This window comes from Equus caballus, chromosome 20 (genome assembly GCF_041296265.1).
Source record: "Equus caballus isolate H_3958 breed thoroughbred chromosome 20, TB-T2T, whole genome shotgun sequence".
NCBI lineage: Eukaryota > Metazoa > Chordata > Mammalia > Perissodactyla > Equidae > Equus > Equus caballus.
The window spans coordinates 52,952,359-52,970,128 of record NC_091703.1 but is presented as its reverse complement, the minus strand read 5'-3'; the positions used below and the strand labels follow the sequence as shown (position 1 = coordinate 52,970,128).

The 17,770-nt window shown below is 41.5% G+C and overlaps 1 protein-coding gene across 4 annotated transcripts in view; it reads left to right on the top strand.

Annotated features, from left to right (window-relative positions):
* The window catches only part of PKHD1 (PKHD1 ciliary IPT domain containing fibrocystin/polyductin), a 414,787-nt gene that overhangs the window by 213,615 nt on the left and 183,402 nt on the right, over positions 1 to 17,770 (top strand). For all 4 annotated transcript variants that reach the window (XR_002802305.2, XM_014734488.3, XM_070244730.1 and 1 more), the window contains 3 exons: positions 123 to 318; positions 11,615 to 11,680; positions 17,617 to 17,745. Coding sequence is in view for 3 of the 4 variants with exons in the window: in XM_014734488.3 (XP_014589974.3) it covers positions 123 to 318; positions 11,615 to 11,680; positions 17,617 to 17,745 (391 nt within the window). In the remaining variant the exon portion in view is untranslated. The remainder of the gene's footprint in view (positions 1 to 122; positions 319 to 11,614; positions 11,681 to 17,616; positions 17,746 to 17,770) is intronic.

Below are 17,770 nucleotides of genomic sequence, written 5' to 3'. Positions count from 1 at the left end.
AAGCAGTCTGGGTGTGAACTGTCCTATTTCTAAACTATTCCATGTGCATTCTTTGTGGCTCATTTTTTGGGGAGAATCTTCCTTACTAAATGAACACTATTGTGCTTTTCTCTCACTGCAAGTACTCAGCAACATTTGACAACTTTGCTCCTGGGAATTACCTCCTGCTGGTGCACGCAGACGTGTGGCCTTACCCTGACATCCTCATGTGGTGCGGGAGTCACGTGGGGCGGTCCCTTCCCTCTCTTCCATCACCTGGTCGGGACCAAGGCTGTGACTGGTTCTTCGATAGCCAGTTGAGACAACTCACCTATCTGGGTAAGTGTAGTTGGATGAGCATTTTGAGGGCACATAATCAGAAACCACTCTTGAATTTAAGATTTCAATGCTATGAAATGATGAGGAATTGAAGGGGCAGCTGTGTGCTATGGTCAAGTGAATCAGATTGCCTGGCTTTAAACCTCAGCTCCAACCAACACTTACTGTCTGGGACATTCAGCAGGCACTCTCTCTCTCTAAGACTCCTCATCTGTAAAATGGGATCATAATAGGACTTACTTCAAAGGGTAGGAAATTAAATAAAGGATAACATGTGTAACTTTTCAGCAGAGTGCCTAACTCACAGAAAGTGCTTAATAAGCATTGTTATTAATATTTTAAATTCAGTTTAAGGCAGTGCTGTATTTGTAGAAAGATCACAGGTCAAGACAGGATGGCTGGATATGGCCACAGTTACAAGGAACAGCAGAGGGGACAAGGTGACAGCTACAGACAGAGGCATGATGAAGAATGAAGGGAATGTGGAAGGTGAGAAGGAAAGGCTTGGAAGGGAATCTGAGGTCAGGAAGGTGAGATGGAGGCATGGAGGGCTTGTCTGAGGACCGGGGATGGGCCGTCTCTGACTTGTGTCAGAATGCGGCATCAAGATGAAGGATCCAGGAGCCTCGTTTCCTAAGTCTAGGAACTGTACTGTGATTGCAGAGTAACAGAGGGCAAAAGGATTTCCTTACCTTCTTATTGTGCCTGTCTCACAGGAGCCCAATGTGTGGGTCAGGACTATATGTTTTTTTTTGACTTCCTGGCGCTCGTCTCGTATTCCTTTCCCATACCATGTCAGCATTGGTCATCTGAGCCCAAGGTATCCACTTCTACCAACCTCAGCTCAGTGTGCTCTGTGAGGAGAATCTGGCCAAATCGGTCTCTAGATTGACAATTTTGTTATTAATGGTCAAATTCAGGGGATCTCATCAGCACAGCAGGTCCCAGCCCCTGCCAGAAGCCAGACTGGACCCTGAGGATTTAGAGAGCTGGGCAATTGTCCTGCATCCCTGTCCCTCTCACTTGTGCCTTAGCCATATGTCACCTGGGTCTGATCTGTGCTGAAGCCTGGGAATAGTAAATTTTAATAGCACTAGAGAGGAGCGTATGGTGATTCCCTGGTATTGTTTAAGTGTTTGCCAAATGGATGGTTGTATATTTTATTTGCGATGAATTGTACCATTCAAATTTTATTTCTCATTTGATCCAACCATGATTGTAAGCTAAAACTATAAAATCTCGGGATGGACAGAGATCCTGAGACTGTTTTAGTACTGCAGACATTGCACAGGAGCAAATGGGTGCCATTAACTTTAACTCTGACTGTTCACTTGATGTATATTCTGGAACAAAATTTTAATTTCCAGTTGCTCTTGTTCTGTTACTTAGCATGCTTCTGAAGAGCCTGTCTTGTCCATTGGTCAGATTCTGTTCCTGAACTGCAAACTAATTTGAAGAGTCACATAAGCCAGATGTAATAAAGGAACATTTGTGGCATAAAAGAAAAAAAAAAATCAAGTCATATGGCTACAGATCTTTTTCCCCTGTGATAGCATTATTTATTGAATTAATAGCAAGTTATATTATTTTACTGTATATACACATATATGGTATAAAGCCACATCTGTGTAAGTATATATATTTATCTGTAGATGTACATCCGTATGTATATATGTGCATATATATGATGTAGATGAATATTTCAGTATAAATCATTTTTTAGGTAGATAGCCTTTATTAATTAAAGAAAATTCTTTGTACCAGAATACCCTAGTATCTTCACCTTCAAGCAATAGGAGTTGGAAAGGGAACAGGAAGTCATAGAGGGTTGGTTGAATGTTTAATCAACTTAGAGATGCTTGTCCCTTCAGAGGATTCCCAAGGAGTGGCTTTCAAGGTCACCGTGCCTCCTCTAGGCTCTGAGGGAATGGGGCAGATAGATGGCTAGAGCCACTTCTGTTCCCATTTCCAGGCTGGCACAGAGAGGATGTGAGGATTCAGGAGGAACCCAGGCTCGCACTGCCCTCCGTGGTGGTCCACACGGCTCTGCTGGATTGTGTGGATTTGGCTATGGTTTCGGCCATCCTGTGTGTCAACTTTACACAATCTCTAGGAAGGCTAATGCCATGGTGGCAGTGAGGTAATTGCTTGTTGGGGGTACCAGTAGCTGGTACCCCCAAAAAGGCCCCAAGCAATAGAGTTCTAGTTCTCTCCCATGCACTTTACATGTTGATTAGTTTGTTATTGTCACTTAATTGTTTTTTCGGACCATGTGACTTTCTAGGTCTCTGATTGAGATTTACGTAAAATACATTTCATCTAAGAAGAGAACATTAGTTGTGACCTCATGGTCTATGTGGACATATTCCTGGGATGAAAACACGTGGGGAGAGTTGTGTACTGTAGACAGACGTTTCATTTTATTGCAGAGAAGCTACTTGACCCCCTTCAGGTCCACGGAATCTGAGTTTCCTGTCAGACTTTCGGCCGGTTGGGGCGGGGGTCCTGCTCCTTTTCCTGGCTGGCGTCTCTTCAGAACACTGCTTCACTGACACTTGGCTGTGTTTCTCCCATTTGTTGACCACTTCTAAGTGGAGCATCTTTTGTATTTTTGTTTGCAACCTTACCACATCCTCCAGGAGAGGAAGTTTAAGGAAAATCGCAATTATCTTCATTTCCTCCATTTGGCTACTTCATGAGTGATTTAAGATACCTGACTAATCTTAGACCCAGCTGAGAATGGAAAGATGAGAACCCAGGCATTCTAGCTCCTGGCTATGGCTCTCTCCACTAGAGTGTGCTGCCCACTAAGAAATCATTGATCCCTGACCTGCTGGCTGGGGGTGCTGGGCAGGGTTGTGGGAGAAAACTTCTGGCCGATCCCCAGTGACAGAGAAAAGAATCCTGCACATATAATGTGTTTGACTCTTGTATTTCTCTTCTCCACCAACACAAGTCCTGCCTTTGTTCAACAGACGTCTTTGTGGAATGCAGATTCTTTGGAAGGCTCACGGAGAGAGCTCAGTGCTCAGGGTTTTAATCAGTGGCTGCCTGACTCTTTCACCCGGGGCATGGAATTATAAATGCTCCATGCCTCAGTGGCTTCATCTATACAAGGAGGCTAAGAATGCTTACTTATCTCTTGGAATTGTGGGACAAAACACCCAAACATCTTCAAGTGTGGTTAGCATGCCGTGTTATCTTACTACAAATTTTCTCAATAGATTATTTCTCTGAAATTATTCTTTTTTCAGCAAGATCAACAATCTCACATGCCTCGAACTCGGTATACACGTCATAACCTTTCTGAAAGGGTCTCATTCTATTTTCCTTGACTAGATTTTGTACGATAACTGAGATCCATGATAATATGACATACGTGATATGTTGTTCCCACGATTGAAATTCCATACCACTTAAGCAATTGTTATCCATAGAATAAGATCACCTCACTCATTTAAAAATATCTTTTAAGGAGATTGGCTCAGGTTTTCTTTCTAAAGCCCATGAGAATTCTGCCCAAGGAGCCACTTACAAGGAAAGTACGTGTGTGCTATACTTGTGTTGGGAGCAGGAGGGGCAATATTAGATGCGATAAACTATCACGAGCGGCAATTCCAAACTATAACTTATACGTCATGCTTGGGAATGGGTGTGACTGTAGAACAGTGTTCTTTCACATTCTCAAAGTTGGAGGCGAATCCCCAAGCCCGCGTTTCCGTCTCCGCGATTGGATTCACTGGCAGTCCATGCCTCTGTCTCACTCAGCCCGTTTCCCGCTGCCTCTTTCCCTGCTGTTCTTTCCAGGGATGTTTCAGTTCATGGTGAACTATTTTTATTTTTTAGTTACATTAACGCTATGAAATAATTAGTCAGCTAATTAATCTGGTTTACAAGCTTTGTAGGATTCTTCAGCTGTCAGTCAGGCCCAGGCCTGAGGCCTACATCTAGTCTCAGCTCTCTTGCCCATGTGATTTCCGTTGCCATGGCTACTGGCTACATCTGCTGACACCCCACTCTCTATTTATTGCTTAATTAAGAATTTCACGCTCAGCCCTTATCTGCCTCTAAGAACAAGCGCACACTGTTAAGAAATTCCAAATTTAGGCCCAAGCACAAGGAAAGCCTTTCTTGCGGGCTTGGCTGGATGGAGCCTTTCTAACGATCTTCTCAGCATCCCAGCCGCCACCCTTCAATCAAAAATCATTAAATGGGGCAGAGATAATGAGCATGTAGCATATCAAAAGAAGGATGTTTGCTTGGTCCAAAGGAGGAAAAGCTGCTAGGCCCCATGCTCAGCTCCACTTCAAAGGGAGATGAGACCCCTCATCACTGGGGCCTGATAAAGCCTCATTTGTTCTGGGCTTGACTTATGCAAAAGGTCTGGTATGTCAGAGTCCCATCTCACAGACACGAGATCCCCCCACCTCTTTCCTCCACCTCCACCAGCCCCCTCCCTGGCTTTACCCATGCTCGTGTGTCAGCACTTAGGCAGCTGGGTCCCCCAAAGCATCAGGCGGAGCGTATAATCACTGACTCCCCACTCACAATGGCCACTTGTAGGGGGGTGGCCGGGAGGAGGTCTTCATCACAATAGGAACACAATTATTGCAGCTGCTGGGGAGGGTTATGCTCCTTCCTGTAGAAAGATAATAGGACTTGCCCCAAACAGGAGGACAAGGTTGGGGGGAGGTGGTGGGGGTTGAGAGGGGTGGAGAAAAAAATCTTGAGTTGATTATTCATATTCTGACTCTTGGAAGCCCGATGCGGGACCAGTGGGGTTCCAGCAGCTGCTCGTGCACAGCCCTCTTCTAATAATTGTACATTCTGTCAGGGGTCAACTTACTTTTGACCCTGTCCTTTTATATTGGTAAAAGGCTCTTTAGGGCAAACCGTTGCGTTGTGGCAGGGCACATTAAACACTCACAGCCCCTTCCTCTTGCTTTATGCCCCATCCAACCAGCAGCCGGTGATAAATTCATATCAGATGCTGAGCCATTCACAGTTGCCCTCCCGAGTTCACACAGCCCCCGCTCGCGCAGTGGAGAGGCAGCCGAGCCGGGATATTGTGCGAGGCGGCAGCTGAGAAAGTCCGCCTGCTAGGCTCAGGGGCTCCTGCGCATCACCTTCTTCTGATCCCACTGAGAAAAGACGTCTAGCCAGGCTGGCCAATGCTTGTCTCCAAATGTCCCCCTCACCAAGATAAAGGCAGCCTGTTTGGCAAGAAGCCGGGGCTGTTGTCCGGGAGGGCAAGAGGGCTGTAGATAGAAAGACAGATGGATTTTATTGTCTGCACCAGTCGCCCTGAAGAACTCGAGTCACATCATGCAGACAGCTCAAAAAGATGCTGTTAACTTGGGAGAGCCTGAAAATAAGGAACGTTTTCCTGAGTGCGTGGCTAGGAGATCATGGCTATCGCCCAGGTTTCTCTTTCCTCAAAGTGCCGAGGACACTGGGATGGAGCACGCTGCTGCTGAGACCCTTCTGGTTTTCAGCTCGTCCAGAAGACACCACGCGACTCCTTGAGAAGGCATCCTGCTTAGATCTAAGCAGGAGAGAGGCCTCATCTGGCTCCCCAGGGCTCTTTGGGAGGATTCTATACTCAGAGCAGAATCATAATCCTTTGGAACCCTGCAACCATTCCCATGCTGAGGCCCTCTAAGGCAATCTATAGCATTCTAGTTAATCAATTAATTTACATTCTTGTAGAAAACTCATTCCCCAAAGATCCCCAAGGATTTTTACCAGTAATATAGAGGATAGACATTAGGGAAATGTATTAAACTTTGTGGTTAAAATATAGAGAATGAGATAGGAGCTGGGGATGTCAAAGGGATTTTGCCTCTGGATTGCGAGAAACTTCTCCAAAAGGAAAATGTAGAGGGAAAGGGAGAAAAAGAAAGAAGGAAGAAGAAATGAAAATAAGAGGGAAGGAAGGAAAATTTAGATGTTAGAATCAAATACTTTTTCTAGACATGACTCAGGTTAAGGAACTAATTCTTAGTGATGCTGGTGGCCAGCCTTAATTCATGCAGGGCGTAGGCGGCATAACCAGTATTCAAACCCGGCTTCTCTGACTAGGTTGAGTGCTTTTTCTAGTATACTAGTGGTATTTTTCAATCCAAGTTTGTATCCCTACCCTTGTAAACCAATTCTTCTTTCTATGCATAGGAAAAACCTGCACTCGTTGATTAACTCTGTGCTTTCCAAACTTTAGATATTTGAATACCACCTTCACAATTTGTCACATCCTTATGCTTCTTGTATTAGTATTTACTTAAGGTTTTTCTTAATACATTCCCACACTGTCTTATTTTTAAAACCTAACCTCTTCCTAAGCAGTAATACCCATAAAATCATGGGTTTAATGATTTAGTTGCTTTTTCTAAAATACATTAACATTCATGGCTCTTAAAATAAAACTTTTTATGCCACTAAGATGGTCACTCACATTTTATATTTTGGGAATATAATGTGGTCTGCAAGGTTTTGGTATAGTTGATGAAACGCATGGAGTGTGAACACAAAGGTCTCTTTTTTATCTGAATCTCTCTCCTTACTTGCTAAGAACAACTGCTCCTGAGAACAAACCACATTTTTGAGAGTATGATATGAGAGAAGTTGTAAAATTCCTTAAATAAGTGGTTTCTAAACATGCCCCACAGGCAAACAGCTGGAATGCTTGTTACCAGGCCCCTCCCCGGAGGTTCTGGTCCTGTAGATCTATTCAGGGCCCAGGAAATCACGAGTGCCCCATGAAAGTGTGGCAAACATCGCTCTGAGTCCGAATAACAATTGTTATTGTTCTCTGAGTTAATTAAGAAGGTTTAACTGAGCTAACGCTCAGGTCTGTGGTTAATGCAGATGTATCTATCAGCCAGCATCTTGATCAAGTTCTTCTATTTTTAAAAAAATCACACCCTTCCAGGAAGGAAGCCTATTGGGGATAAGAGAAGGCTCCAAAGGTGGTCACGGGATTTTCATAGGTTTCTGTGAAGGCCTTGAGCAGATACTGTGTTACAGGGACCAAGGTGACTCTGTGGCTGTCTCTGTGAGGCTGCAATCAGACAGCAGTGTGGTCCTGCAAATCAAGCTTTAGGTGCCCAAGGACCAATAGGCAAGAAAGCCTTCTCTGTGGCTTAGTGAAAGAGGTCAACTTCTGGGGAGTGAGGTTAAGTTGACCAAACAGGTAGGGAGAAGTGGAGCAGGAGTGTGCGGGTGCGGTAGGCAGATCCCGAAGAAGAGGTGAGGGCAGAGGACAGGGCAAGCTAAGCTGAAAATGTGGAGAGAGGACCCAATCCAACAGCTGGCTCATGAAGACGGCTGCAGAGGGGTCCAGGGCGGTCAGACAGACAGAGAGTGCGTGAGTCGGGGTGAGACTGGGGGTGAGACTGGATGAAATTTGCTGACGCAGATTGCAATTGCTGTTTCACGTTCTCTCCATGTGTTGTCAATGGCTGACTCCCACTAAATAAATGTGGACTGAATGAGAGGTCCTAATATGTGCACAGACCTCAATGGCAAAGTGAGAATGGCAATATGGACGAAGAATGAAATAGGAAAGGCGTGTACAGCCTGCTAACATGCCGAGTGTCTTTTCTTTCTGCATAGGTTCATATTTCTCCCTCCAAAATTCCAAGAAAGAATTGGACCTCCTCAGGGAGAGGATTACTTAATTTTTCTCTTCTCTAGTGCCAGGCACAACACCTAACTCTGGCAAGCACAAGCATCATGTCTAACTAAGTAACTCTCATTCCTCTTACCAGGAGCCATTTTCTCAGCACATTTCTCTCTTCCTCTTAGATGTCTGTGTTTATAGCAAGCTCAGCTCATATAGCACTGGTCAGAATAACTTGGCAATGATTGACCCAAAGACTTCTTTTCTTTTTGAGGACCAATCTAGAAATTCTTACAATCTGGGAAGGATCAAACGTAGTGAGTCTTCATTTATAAACAAAGTAGATTCATCATTCTCATATTACAAATACAAAATCAGCAATCGTAAGCACTGAGAAAGCATATGTACAATATCACAGCTTGTACAAGGTTTTTAAACTCTTCCTGAGTCAATACCTTTATTTTTAAATGATTTTCATCTTTCTTTGTTTCTGTCCAAATTGGAAATGACACTTAAAATTTACACTGTCTTTTATAGCATCAACGCATTTAGCAAATTTTAACAGATCTGGTTAAGTTGCTTACAGCTCTGAATACTGTGGCTCGTCATGATTAGGTGCAGCTGTAAAAAGAATAAAAGCATATTTCTTGGTTTTTCTTAACTGACTTCTAGAATAATGAGCATACCATAACAACAGTATTGATAATAGCTACACTTAGTGTTATGTGCCAGGAACTGTCCTAAGCATATTACATGGATTATCTCATCTTTTCTTCCCACTAACCCTAGGAAGTAGATAGTAGATTATTCCCATTTTCAGATGAAGTGAGTGAGGTTCAGAAGTGATGAATAACTTGTCAGTTGCCCACATCTAGGAACTAGAAGACCCAGGGTTCAAATCCAGGTGGTGGGACTCTAGCCCCGACATTCTTCCCCATCACTCTCATGATGTAGAAATGGTATTTGGGAAGAAACAGCCTTCTGCACCATGCTCACAGGCTCAGAACCAGCCCGCAGAGCTGCACAGATAAGTGGTGGTATAGGAATCAGACTTTCCCAATCTTTCCTACTTTTGGTAACTTTTCTCCATTTCCTCGGATACTGAAACTACTTCTCAGGTTGAGTGCTAGTCACACTCTTGCTTTACTAAAGTGAGCAATAGCTTTTCTATGTAAATTTTAGTTTCAATGCCTGTTTTGGGGAAGAGTTCCCTCAGAAGCTGGGAACCATTTGTCCTCATGTAGAGGCCAAACAAAATCAGTGTCCACTCAGTGCAGAAGCCATCAGTGCAGAAGCCATCAGTGCAGAGGTACAGACATGATAGCACCCTGAGCCAGGAAGCCTTGGTTTACCAAGAACAGAGCCTGGGCACGTGGTTTAGTGAATGAAAGGACAGTAGAACGGCCTGTCATGGGAGTCAGATGTGTGGAGGGTCAGCCTTTTCAGTGTTAGGGTGAATCACCACGATGATAACTACAATGCGTGTTATTTACGATGTCCTTTCACCCAGGGGATTTTGAATACATTGATTATTTTCCCTCCATTTCAAATTTCCTCATCTATCTAGAGGGAAAAAAATAATATTTCCATTCTTTCTTCCCCCAACCATTCCTCTTATAAGTATAAATTGTACTTTTTTGGGGTTGAATAAATCATTATAAAATGACTATAGTGGCTTTGAAAAAGACTTTTTACTAGTAACTTTCCCTTTTTATGTCCCTTCCCTCAGTGCTGTGTCTTGAGGAAGAGGACACAGGGGTCCTGAAATCTATAACTTCTTGGAAACTATTGACAAGGATGACTTTTATAACGTTTTTCAATGAACTGATTTCCCTTTCCAAATGGTTCCCGGAATTTTTTTCCAATTTCCCTTTCTTAGAGTCTGACTCTATGACAATATTCAGTCCCTTTCTCTTGTAGAAGAGTGTTCTATTGTTATAGCCTTTTGTATGTTTTCAGATGTCATCATCTTCATATTCTCTTTTGCTCTTCTTTTTGATTGAGCAAAACTTTTTTTTACCATTTTGTGTTTTGGTTCCTTTAAGAGGGTTATTTCCTGCCTCCATTTGTTTGATTTTTTTCAAATTGTCAGTTAAGTACTGTGTCCATATCAGAGGGCACTATAGACTTAGGATTTCTAGATTGGTCTGGAAGATTAAGCATCTACATGTCCAACAATGTCTTTGTCTTAAGATACATGAGAAAAGCCCGTTCCTCAAAAATTTAGAGACAGAGCTAGTGATTGTTGCATTCCTAAATTCACCACAGTTGATGCTCAATAAATATTTGCTAAATTGAGAGCGAGCTTGGGATGAATACCACAGTTTGGTGTTAGAAGTGCTTTTCAACTTTAGAAAATGCATAGATCAGTGTGACCAGAAGTGGATGAGTTAGACATTATAGGAAAAAAGAGATGAGATGCTGGGCTGGTGGCTTTATTATTATTATTATTAAGTTAGAAAGTGGGCAAAATATATAATTAGATGAAAAAACAGTATAAGCCAAGTCTTAAAAGTGATGACAAAGTAGGATACACAGAATACAAAGAACATGTTGGCCATTGTACCTGGTCTCCAATTGTGTACAGTGTAAGGATAAAGCCATAGACTCATGCATTTTATAATGGGAAAATTTTTTAAATGAGAATAATGTTGAAACTAAGAATAGAAGAAGAGAAGAGCTCTCGTCATGGATCCCTTTTGGGATTGTTTTCTTTGTAACGTCCTGAAGCGTGTGCTTTGTAGTTAGAAAGAGTGACCCTTGGTCTATTCCATCCTGTGATAGAGGAAAGGCCTCAGGGTTCCAGGGAAAGGCAAACGGAGAGCATGGTTTTGACCAAGGCCCCAAGGCTGCAGCCTTCAGCAGCACTGGACCCTCCAGTGATGGGGATGCTGGATCGCTTGGCATTTGATAAGGCAGAAAGGTAATTAACCAATAAGAGACAAGGTGTTACTGAGAAGTAGAGTTCGTGCACCTGATTACTAATTAATCAGGCGTGAGCGCACCTTGTAGCTGCATTCACTATTTAATTATAGCAGCCTCTCTTGGCAAAGGAGCATATGTTCCCAGCTTAATCTACTGGTTTATACTGACATCAAATTGTCATTATCAGAAAGAATCAGGCCTTTTGATTATTTCCACTAATTTATTGAACACTTAAAATTAATGAACCCCAGCCCTTTTAAATGTGCTCAGTTGGTTTGGAAGATGGGAGGAGAAAGAAGGGTGGAAAAAGAGCTTTCATTAAAAGGACAATTTCTTGGGATAAAGGTAAAGCAAATACATTTCATGGGTGATCTGAACTCTATTGGTGAGAAGCACATGAATTCTAAAAACTGAGCCTTCAAAATGATGGAGAGGCAATAGGATCTGCGGTGTGCCCTGCTGACCAGCATTGGCCTCCAGAGAACATACGGCTAAAGGATTTTTTCCCCTAATTATTTATGTGCCAATTCTCTCAGAGACCTTACTGCAATTAAATTTAATCAAATAAAAGCAGTCAAAATCAAGTGTTGAAAATCAACTGTTAGACTAACCAACAAGGACTTCTTTTCTTTGTTTTGAAGATTTAGTTAGGTTGGGGAGAATTGAGCATAAAGCCACCTTTCTCACGTATGAATATTTTTTGTACGAAGATGATTTTGGCGTCACATTCAAGTTGGGGCTTTCTGTGTTCAGTTTCAGGTGAAGGCCAAGTTCGAGTGATTCTCCAGGTGAAGGAAGGTGTGCCCCCAACTATTTCAGGTGAGTATTAACCCAATAGAAGAGCCTGGAATGGCAGTCTGTCCTCCAATAACAGTTCTACGGTTCCTCCCGTCGTATTGTCTGCAAAGAGGCCGGTGCCAGCCCTGAAGCTTTTATGCCTAACCACTCTCTATTGTGTCACCTCTATAGCTAACATATTTGTCTGCATGTCAAAGAAAGATATAAGAAGAGTGCATTTCAAAACATCGGCAAGTAAGAATTAAAACATGTAAATAAGCACATTTCATAAATTATGGACCATATGTGCACACAGGAGTCCAGGTCTGCAGATGGGCCATTAGGCCCCTACCAAATGGAAGGAAAAATTCAGGGTATCTCAAAACTTTAATTGTTCCCAGTAATTTCAGGAAATCAGGGTAAACAAATCCTCCCCAAAAGTCAGATGGTTCTTGAAATCTTTGTAACTTATAAAAGCCAAATTCTCAAAGACTAAATGACTCATAAGCACCTTCTAATGTATTTCATGGTTTGTTTTTGTTTATCCTGAGTCAGTTGAACTGTACAGTTGCAGCAGGGATAAGTCTTTTCAAAGGCTGAGTTTTCCTTTGATTTCCAGTGGCATTTTTGTATTATGTCAGAGCAGAGCCCATGCTAATGCAAAAATGATCTAATTCCTCCATTTAAATGGATAAATAAATGAAGTAAAGGTACGGGACTGAAACTATAAATGAGAAGTTCTGATGGTCCCTACTCCATGCTTACTGGCCCAGGAAGAATGTGATTCTTTGTTCTCATAACTGTTTCTGAGCTACCAAAGCATTTTGTTCTTTATATTCCCTGTCCTTTTCCCTCTTTTTCTTTAGGTGGCTCAAAATACCTTGTTTATTGAGTGCCTTTAGTGCGAGGTGCAGGAGGATACAACGATGAGCGATGGTCTTTGACTTCATGGGGTCTTATGGTCACCTGGGGATGTCGATCAAATGACTAACTAAATAATCAATGGATAAATTGCCTTTAAAATAACTTTCACCAAGGAAAAGAATCTCACTATTCACTCCTTCCTGAAAGTTCTGTGTTCAATTTCCTCAAGAAGAGACTCAATTGGTTGAATCAGTCGCTATTTTTGTAGAGAACATGCTTTTTAGGGGAGCTCTCATGCCAGGCCCCCTCAGAGGATACTGGATTGTCTATGCGTGGTCATTCTTGGTTCAGGACTCTTTGGAAGGACACTGTGGGTGGCCAGTATCCAGGGCTTTTCAGGAGGGGTCAGTTTAACTGGGAGATGCTTCGCTTAGCCTGTCAATTACAACATGCTGAATAAATAGACAGCTGATGCTTCGTAGAGTTGTAGAATTTTAATAAGGGAAGAAACTTTACAAGCTATCCTATCCAATTGCCTCATTTTACAAATAAGGGCGTGGGAGCCTGGAGATTAAACAGTTTACTTAATCACATCAGTAGTCAGTTGTTGAGCCTGGATGAGAACTCAGGTTTCCCAACTCAGTCCAGTGTTCTTTCTGCTATACCATATAAACTCTCAGGTGTTTAAATTACTTTTTGGCATATGTTAATTCATGAATTAGATTAAAATCAAATACATATATCCAGTTTTCCTAGCCTATATAGTTTGGAATAAAAAACTATACTAAAACACAGGGGGTTAGAAAATTAGTACATTACCATTCATCAGGAAGAAATTTCAAATATTCATATGCTTCCAAGACATTGCCTGATTCCCATGGTGTGGGGTATGTGTACTAAAGTCAAAATTTAAATATGAGTATGTATTTTGCTTAATGAAAAGCTCTATGAAAAACAGTAAAATTATTAGAATATCAAAAATTCTTGACAAAACAAGAACAGAATGATTAATGGAATTCTATCTATATGTTAACCCATTCAGAGATTCAGTATGAGCATGTAATGCAGGTGGGACATTTTGGGTTAAGTTGATCTGCTTCGGAGAGCCTCTTAGTTAACACGATCAATTGAGGGCTTATTCTGTGTATGAGAGTATGCTGGTCACTGTGGGGACATTGCAGACAGGAGACTCCAGAAGCAGCAGAAATTGGAGTACATATGGGCCAAAGTTGGGGAGGAGCAGAGGAGGCTGTGGTGATGTAAGTTATTATACGGATGCTTAGCAGACTCAGGGTGAGGATTTATGCTAATTTGGGTCAATATGGTACCCAGGTTTCTTAATACCTCAGTACAGGTCATTCATGTTCCTCCAACATTGTGGCTTTATTGGTTTCCTCTCAATGTCTTTGATGCTTTATGAAAGACGGAAGAAAGGAGAATGGGTGAAGCAAGCGTCTTTGGAGAAAGATCAAAATATTTCTGAAGATCTTCTATCTGAACCATGCTGTCTTTTCAGTGAGGGCTAATTGGAAATACTGTCCACAGTCATGTGAAGACATTCAGATGATCAGATATTCACTTCCTAAATTTGCCAGCCCTTTCCCCACAGATCTAAGTTTATTTCCTTTCCTCTGGTCTCTGAGAATCTGTCAGCCTTTCTCCTGTTTAAAGTCAACCCATCTCTTTCAGCGTCTTCTTAACTTTGTCCCATCAGTGAATGACTCTTTCTTGTGTGGTTAACCTCTCCTTCTCTACTAGCTCCTTCTGTTCGGTGCCTCTCAATTAACACAAAACAAAATTCATGGATACTGAATCCTCCTCTAGTTGATATCTCTCCTGCAAACTTCTCAAAGACCAGTCTTCTCTTGATGCAGAACCATAAAAGGCTAGGGTGGATGAAGGACCTAGGTGGAGAGGGCAACATTTGACTCAGAAATCAAGGTGGAGACCACTTCAAATTCTAACTGTGGTCAAGTGACAAATTTGTAGAGGAAAGCAGGGTGAGGCTTTGTCGCAAATGTTGGTCCTGATCAAAATTTATAAAGTTCAGTTTTAAGATAAGTCTAATTTGTCTAAAGATTGGGAGGATAGATCAAAGGCAGAGGGTCTCAAATCTTAAAGCTGTCCATTCCTCAAGGAGCTTTTTGGATTATCTGACCTAACGTCTTCCCTTCCTCACTTCCAGTGCATTCTCAATCCACTGTAATCCACGGTGGTTTACACCTCAACCACTCCACTGGTACTCCTCTCATCTTGATCACCCAGGCTCTGGTTGACAAATTCAATAGCCATTTCTTGTTCTCTCTCTTATCGGAACTTTGCTATTAACAAGACCACTTCTGCCCTCTGGACATGCTCTGTTTCTTAGGCTTCCAAGGCACTCCTCTCTCTGGGTTCCCCTTACGTGTCTCTCACTACTTCTTCTTTCACTCTTGTAGGCTTCTTCTCTCCCCGCCTTTCTATATTAATAATAGTCCTATAGAAGCCTGATATAAACTGTATAGAAATCTAATAACTGCAAGAGACTGAAACTGTCTCTTTCTCCATTAAGTGTTCTTATCTTAACACAAGATGGTACAGAATGATCAAATTCATTCATAATATCATCCTTTAGAATAGCTCCTTTAAGATTTAGTTTGTTCAATTAAAGACAATTTCAGCTCACCTATAAACAAGGGTGAAGGTGACAAAAGTGAAGAGTGTTTGTTTCCAACATCTGTGATATGAGATGGGAGTAATTAAGAGTTTTTGAAGCTTGGCATGGAGTTTTAAAGAACCTAGTCATTACCTGTTAGAAATATTCCTGGAAGTAAGGCATCAGGACATCTCTTTCTGGCCTTTGTGATGCTAGATAGTGACTACTTCAATAAAGTTCCCATCCCATCCCCACTTGAATATTTAGAGTATAGTATTGGAAAGCTAGCAAAATTGGGAGAAAACTTAGAAAGGTATTATGGTATTGGTGTTTGTAAAATATTTGTAAAGCCTCTTTCTGATGAGGCTTGTTCCAAGACTATGCCTGATTCCCATAGCGTGGGGTATAAATTGCCCGGATTTCTACTTGACCACAACCTATGTATTTTTAAGTTATCCTGGGGCTCTAATTAGACCATGACTACTGGGGAGTTGGGTTCAGATAGACAAAATAACTGAATGTTCCCCAGGGTTCTGACCTCAGGCATTTTCTCTTCTCACTTTGTAATCCTCTGGAACTGTCACAACCATCCTCAGAGTTTCAAATGTGACCTCTGGGCAGGTGACATCAAACTCCATCTCTCTGATTCAGAGGGCTCTCCCATCCTTCAGATTCAAATCCTTGCCCTGCTTGCTGTATATCTCTACCTGGAGGCCTTACGGACACACACAGCTCTATACAGCCCAAACTAAATTCATCAGCATATGTCTTAATGGGCATCTCTGGCCTTTAACACCCATGCTGGTAACTCAAAGTTCATCCTTGGCTCCTGCATCTTTGTTACCCTTTACACTCTGACCTCTGATTATTTCTCCAGCCTCATCACTTGTCCCCTTCCATCTCTGTGGCTCAGCAACACCAAACTGCTTATAGTTCCTCCACTTGATCTCTTATTTCTTGCCATTGCTCATGCTCCTCCCTCTGTCTGGAGCACAAACTCTCATCGCTTACCCTCATCTCCCTCTGCCTTTTACCTTTGTATCTCCTAAGCTTTAAAATGCAGCCCAGATGCACAATATTTACTTACACAACTTTCATTAACGCTCTTAGCTCCCTGGGGGCAAGTATGACATTTTATTCCTTTTTGTATCCCTATTTTTTAGGACAGTCCTAATAGAGAAGGCACTCTTTATTTATGTTTGTGAAATTAGTGAGTAATGATGAGATTTCCCGCCCCCTTCATCATGTGAGGTTCCCCCATCATGTGAGTTCTTGAGATTCCCAGGAAATCTCCCTAGCCTGAGAAGAAAATATTTTTCATAGAACAAAGATATTTCTCCTAAAAGACTTAATTCCATTTATGGTTTAATTTGAACTTCTTAAGATAATGCTGAATGAAAGATCTGTACTGGAAGAAGAACACTTAGTCATCTGTGAATTTTTTTCATCCTTTTTTGAGACAATCTCTCTGCCTTTCTAACTCTGACCAGGGATCACATTCCAGAAAAGAACATGTGGGTACAGTTCAACATGGTGTGCGTGATGTGATACTGGGAAGTCTCCATTGGAAATTATTAGATTTATGTTTCCATTTCCTGATGAAGAAGCCAGTGGGATGGTTGAAAAGAAAATGCCATTTTATCATCAGTGGCGATATCAATAAAAACTAGTTGGAACATACCAAGTGTATGTAAATTACTGCAAAGAACGGTGTCTGGATTATGATGCTGACTTTAAGCTGTATTAAGAGCTGTGAGATCATTCCCTCTGATTCAGTGATTCCATTGCTAATATTCTATTGGAAAAAGAAATCAGTATTATTGGCAGATTTGCTTAGAGATATTTAGCACTGTATTATTTATAATTTAAAAAGAAAGTGGAAGGAACCTAAATACCAAACATTAGGGGTTAAGTAAATTATGGACTTTTTATATGATAGAATATTATGTAGCCATTACAATTATGTTTACAAGGAGTTTTAATGACATTGGAAAATGCATATGAAAAACTGCTAAGCTCAGTAAAATAAGAACTGGATATAAAATTGCAGATATGATATAATCTCAATTACATAAAAGTGCTGGGAATTTCTGTAAGGAAATATAAACAAAAGGTGAATGGCAGTTATCTCTAGCTAATGAGATTGCAGGCAATTATTATTTTTTCTTTTTGTTTCTATATTTGTATTTTCCAAATGTTCCATGATAAGCATATGTAATATTTACAATAAGACAACACACAAGCGTTTAATAACAAAAATAGAATATATTTTCCCTAGAAGTGGAGGTAATCAAAGAATTGAATAGTTACTTGCTTTATGCCTGATAAATGTCTTTTTGGAAGGTTATAAAATATCAAAAGACAAGTACTTTGGGAGGTGAAAATATCACAGCGTCCTAAAATAAGGACAGAATTTGCAAGTTATCATAGTGAATCAGATTTTCATAGCTAGTCTTGCTATATTCCTTTTGTTTTCTAGCTTCTACCTCTGTACCTGAGTCAGCTTTAAAATGGTCCCACCCTGAAGCATGGACAGGAGTTGAAGAAGGCTGGGGAGGACACAACCATACCACTCCAGGCCCTGGGGATGACGTCCTGATTTTACCCAGTGAGTAAATCAACCCATAAATTAA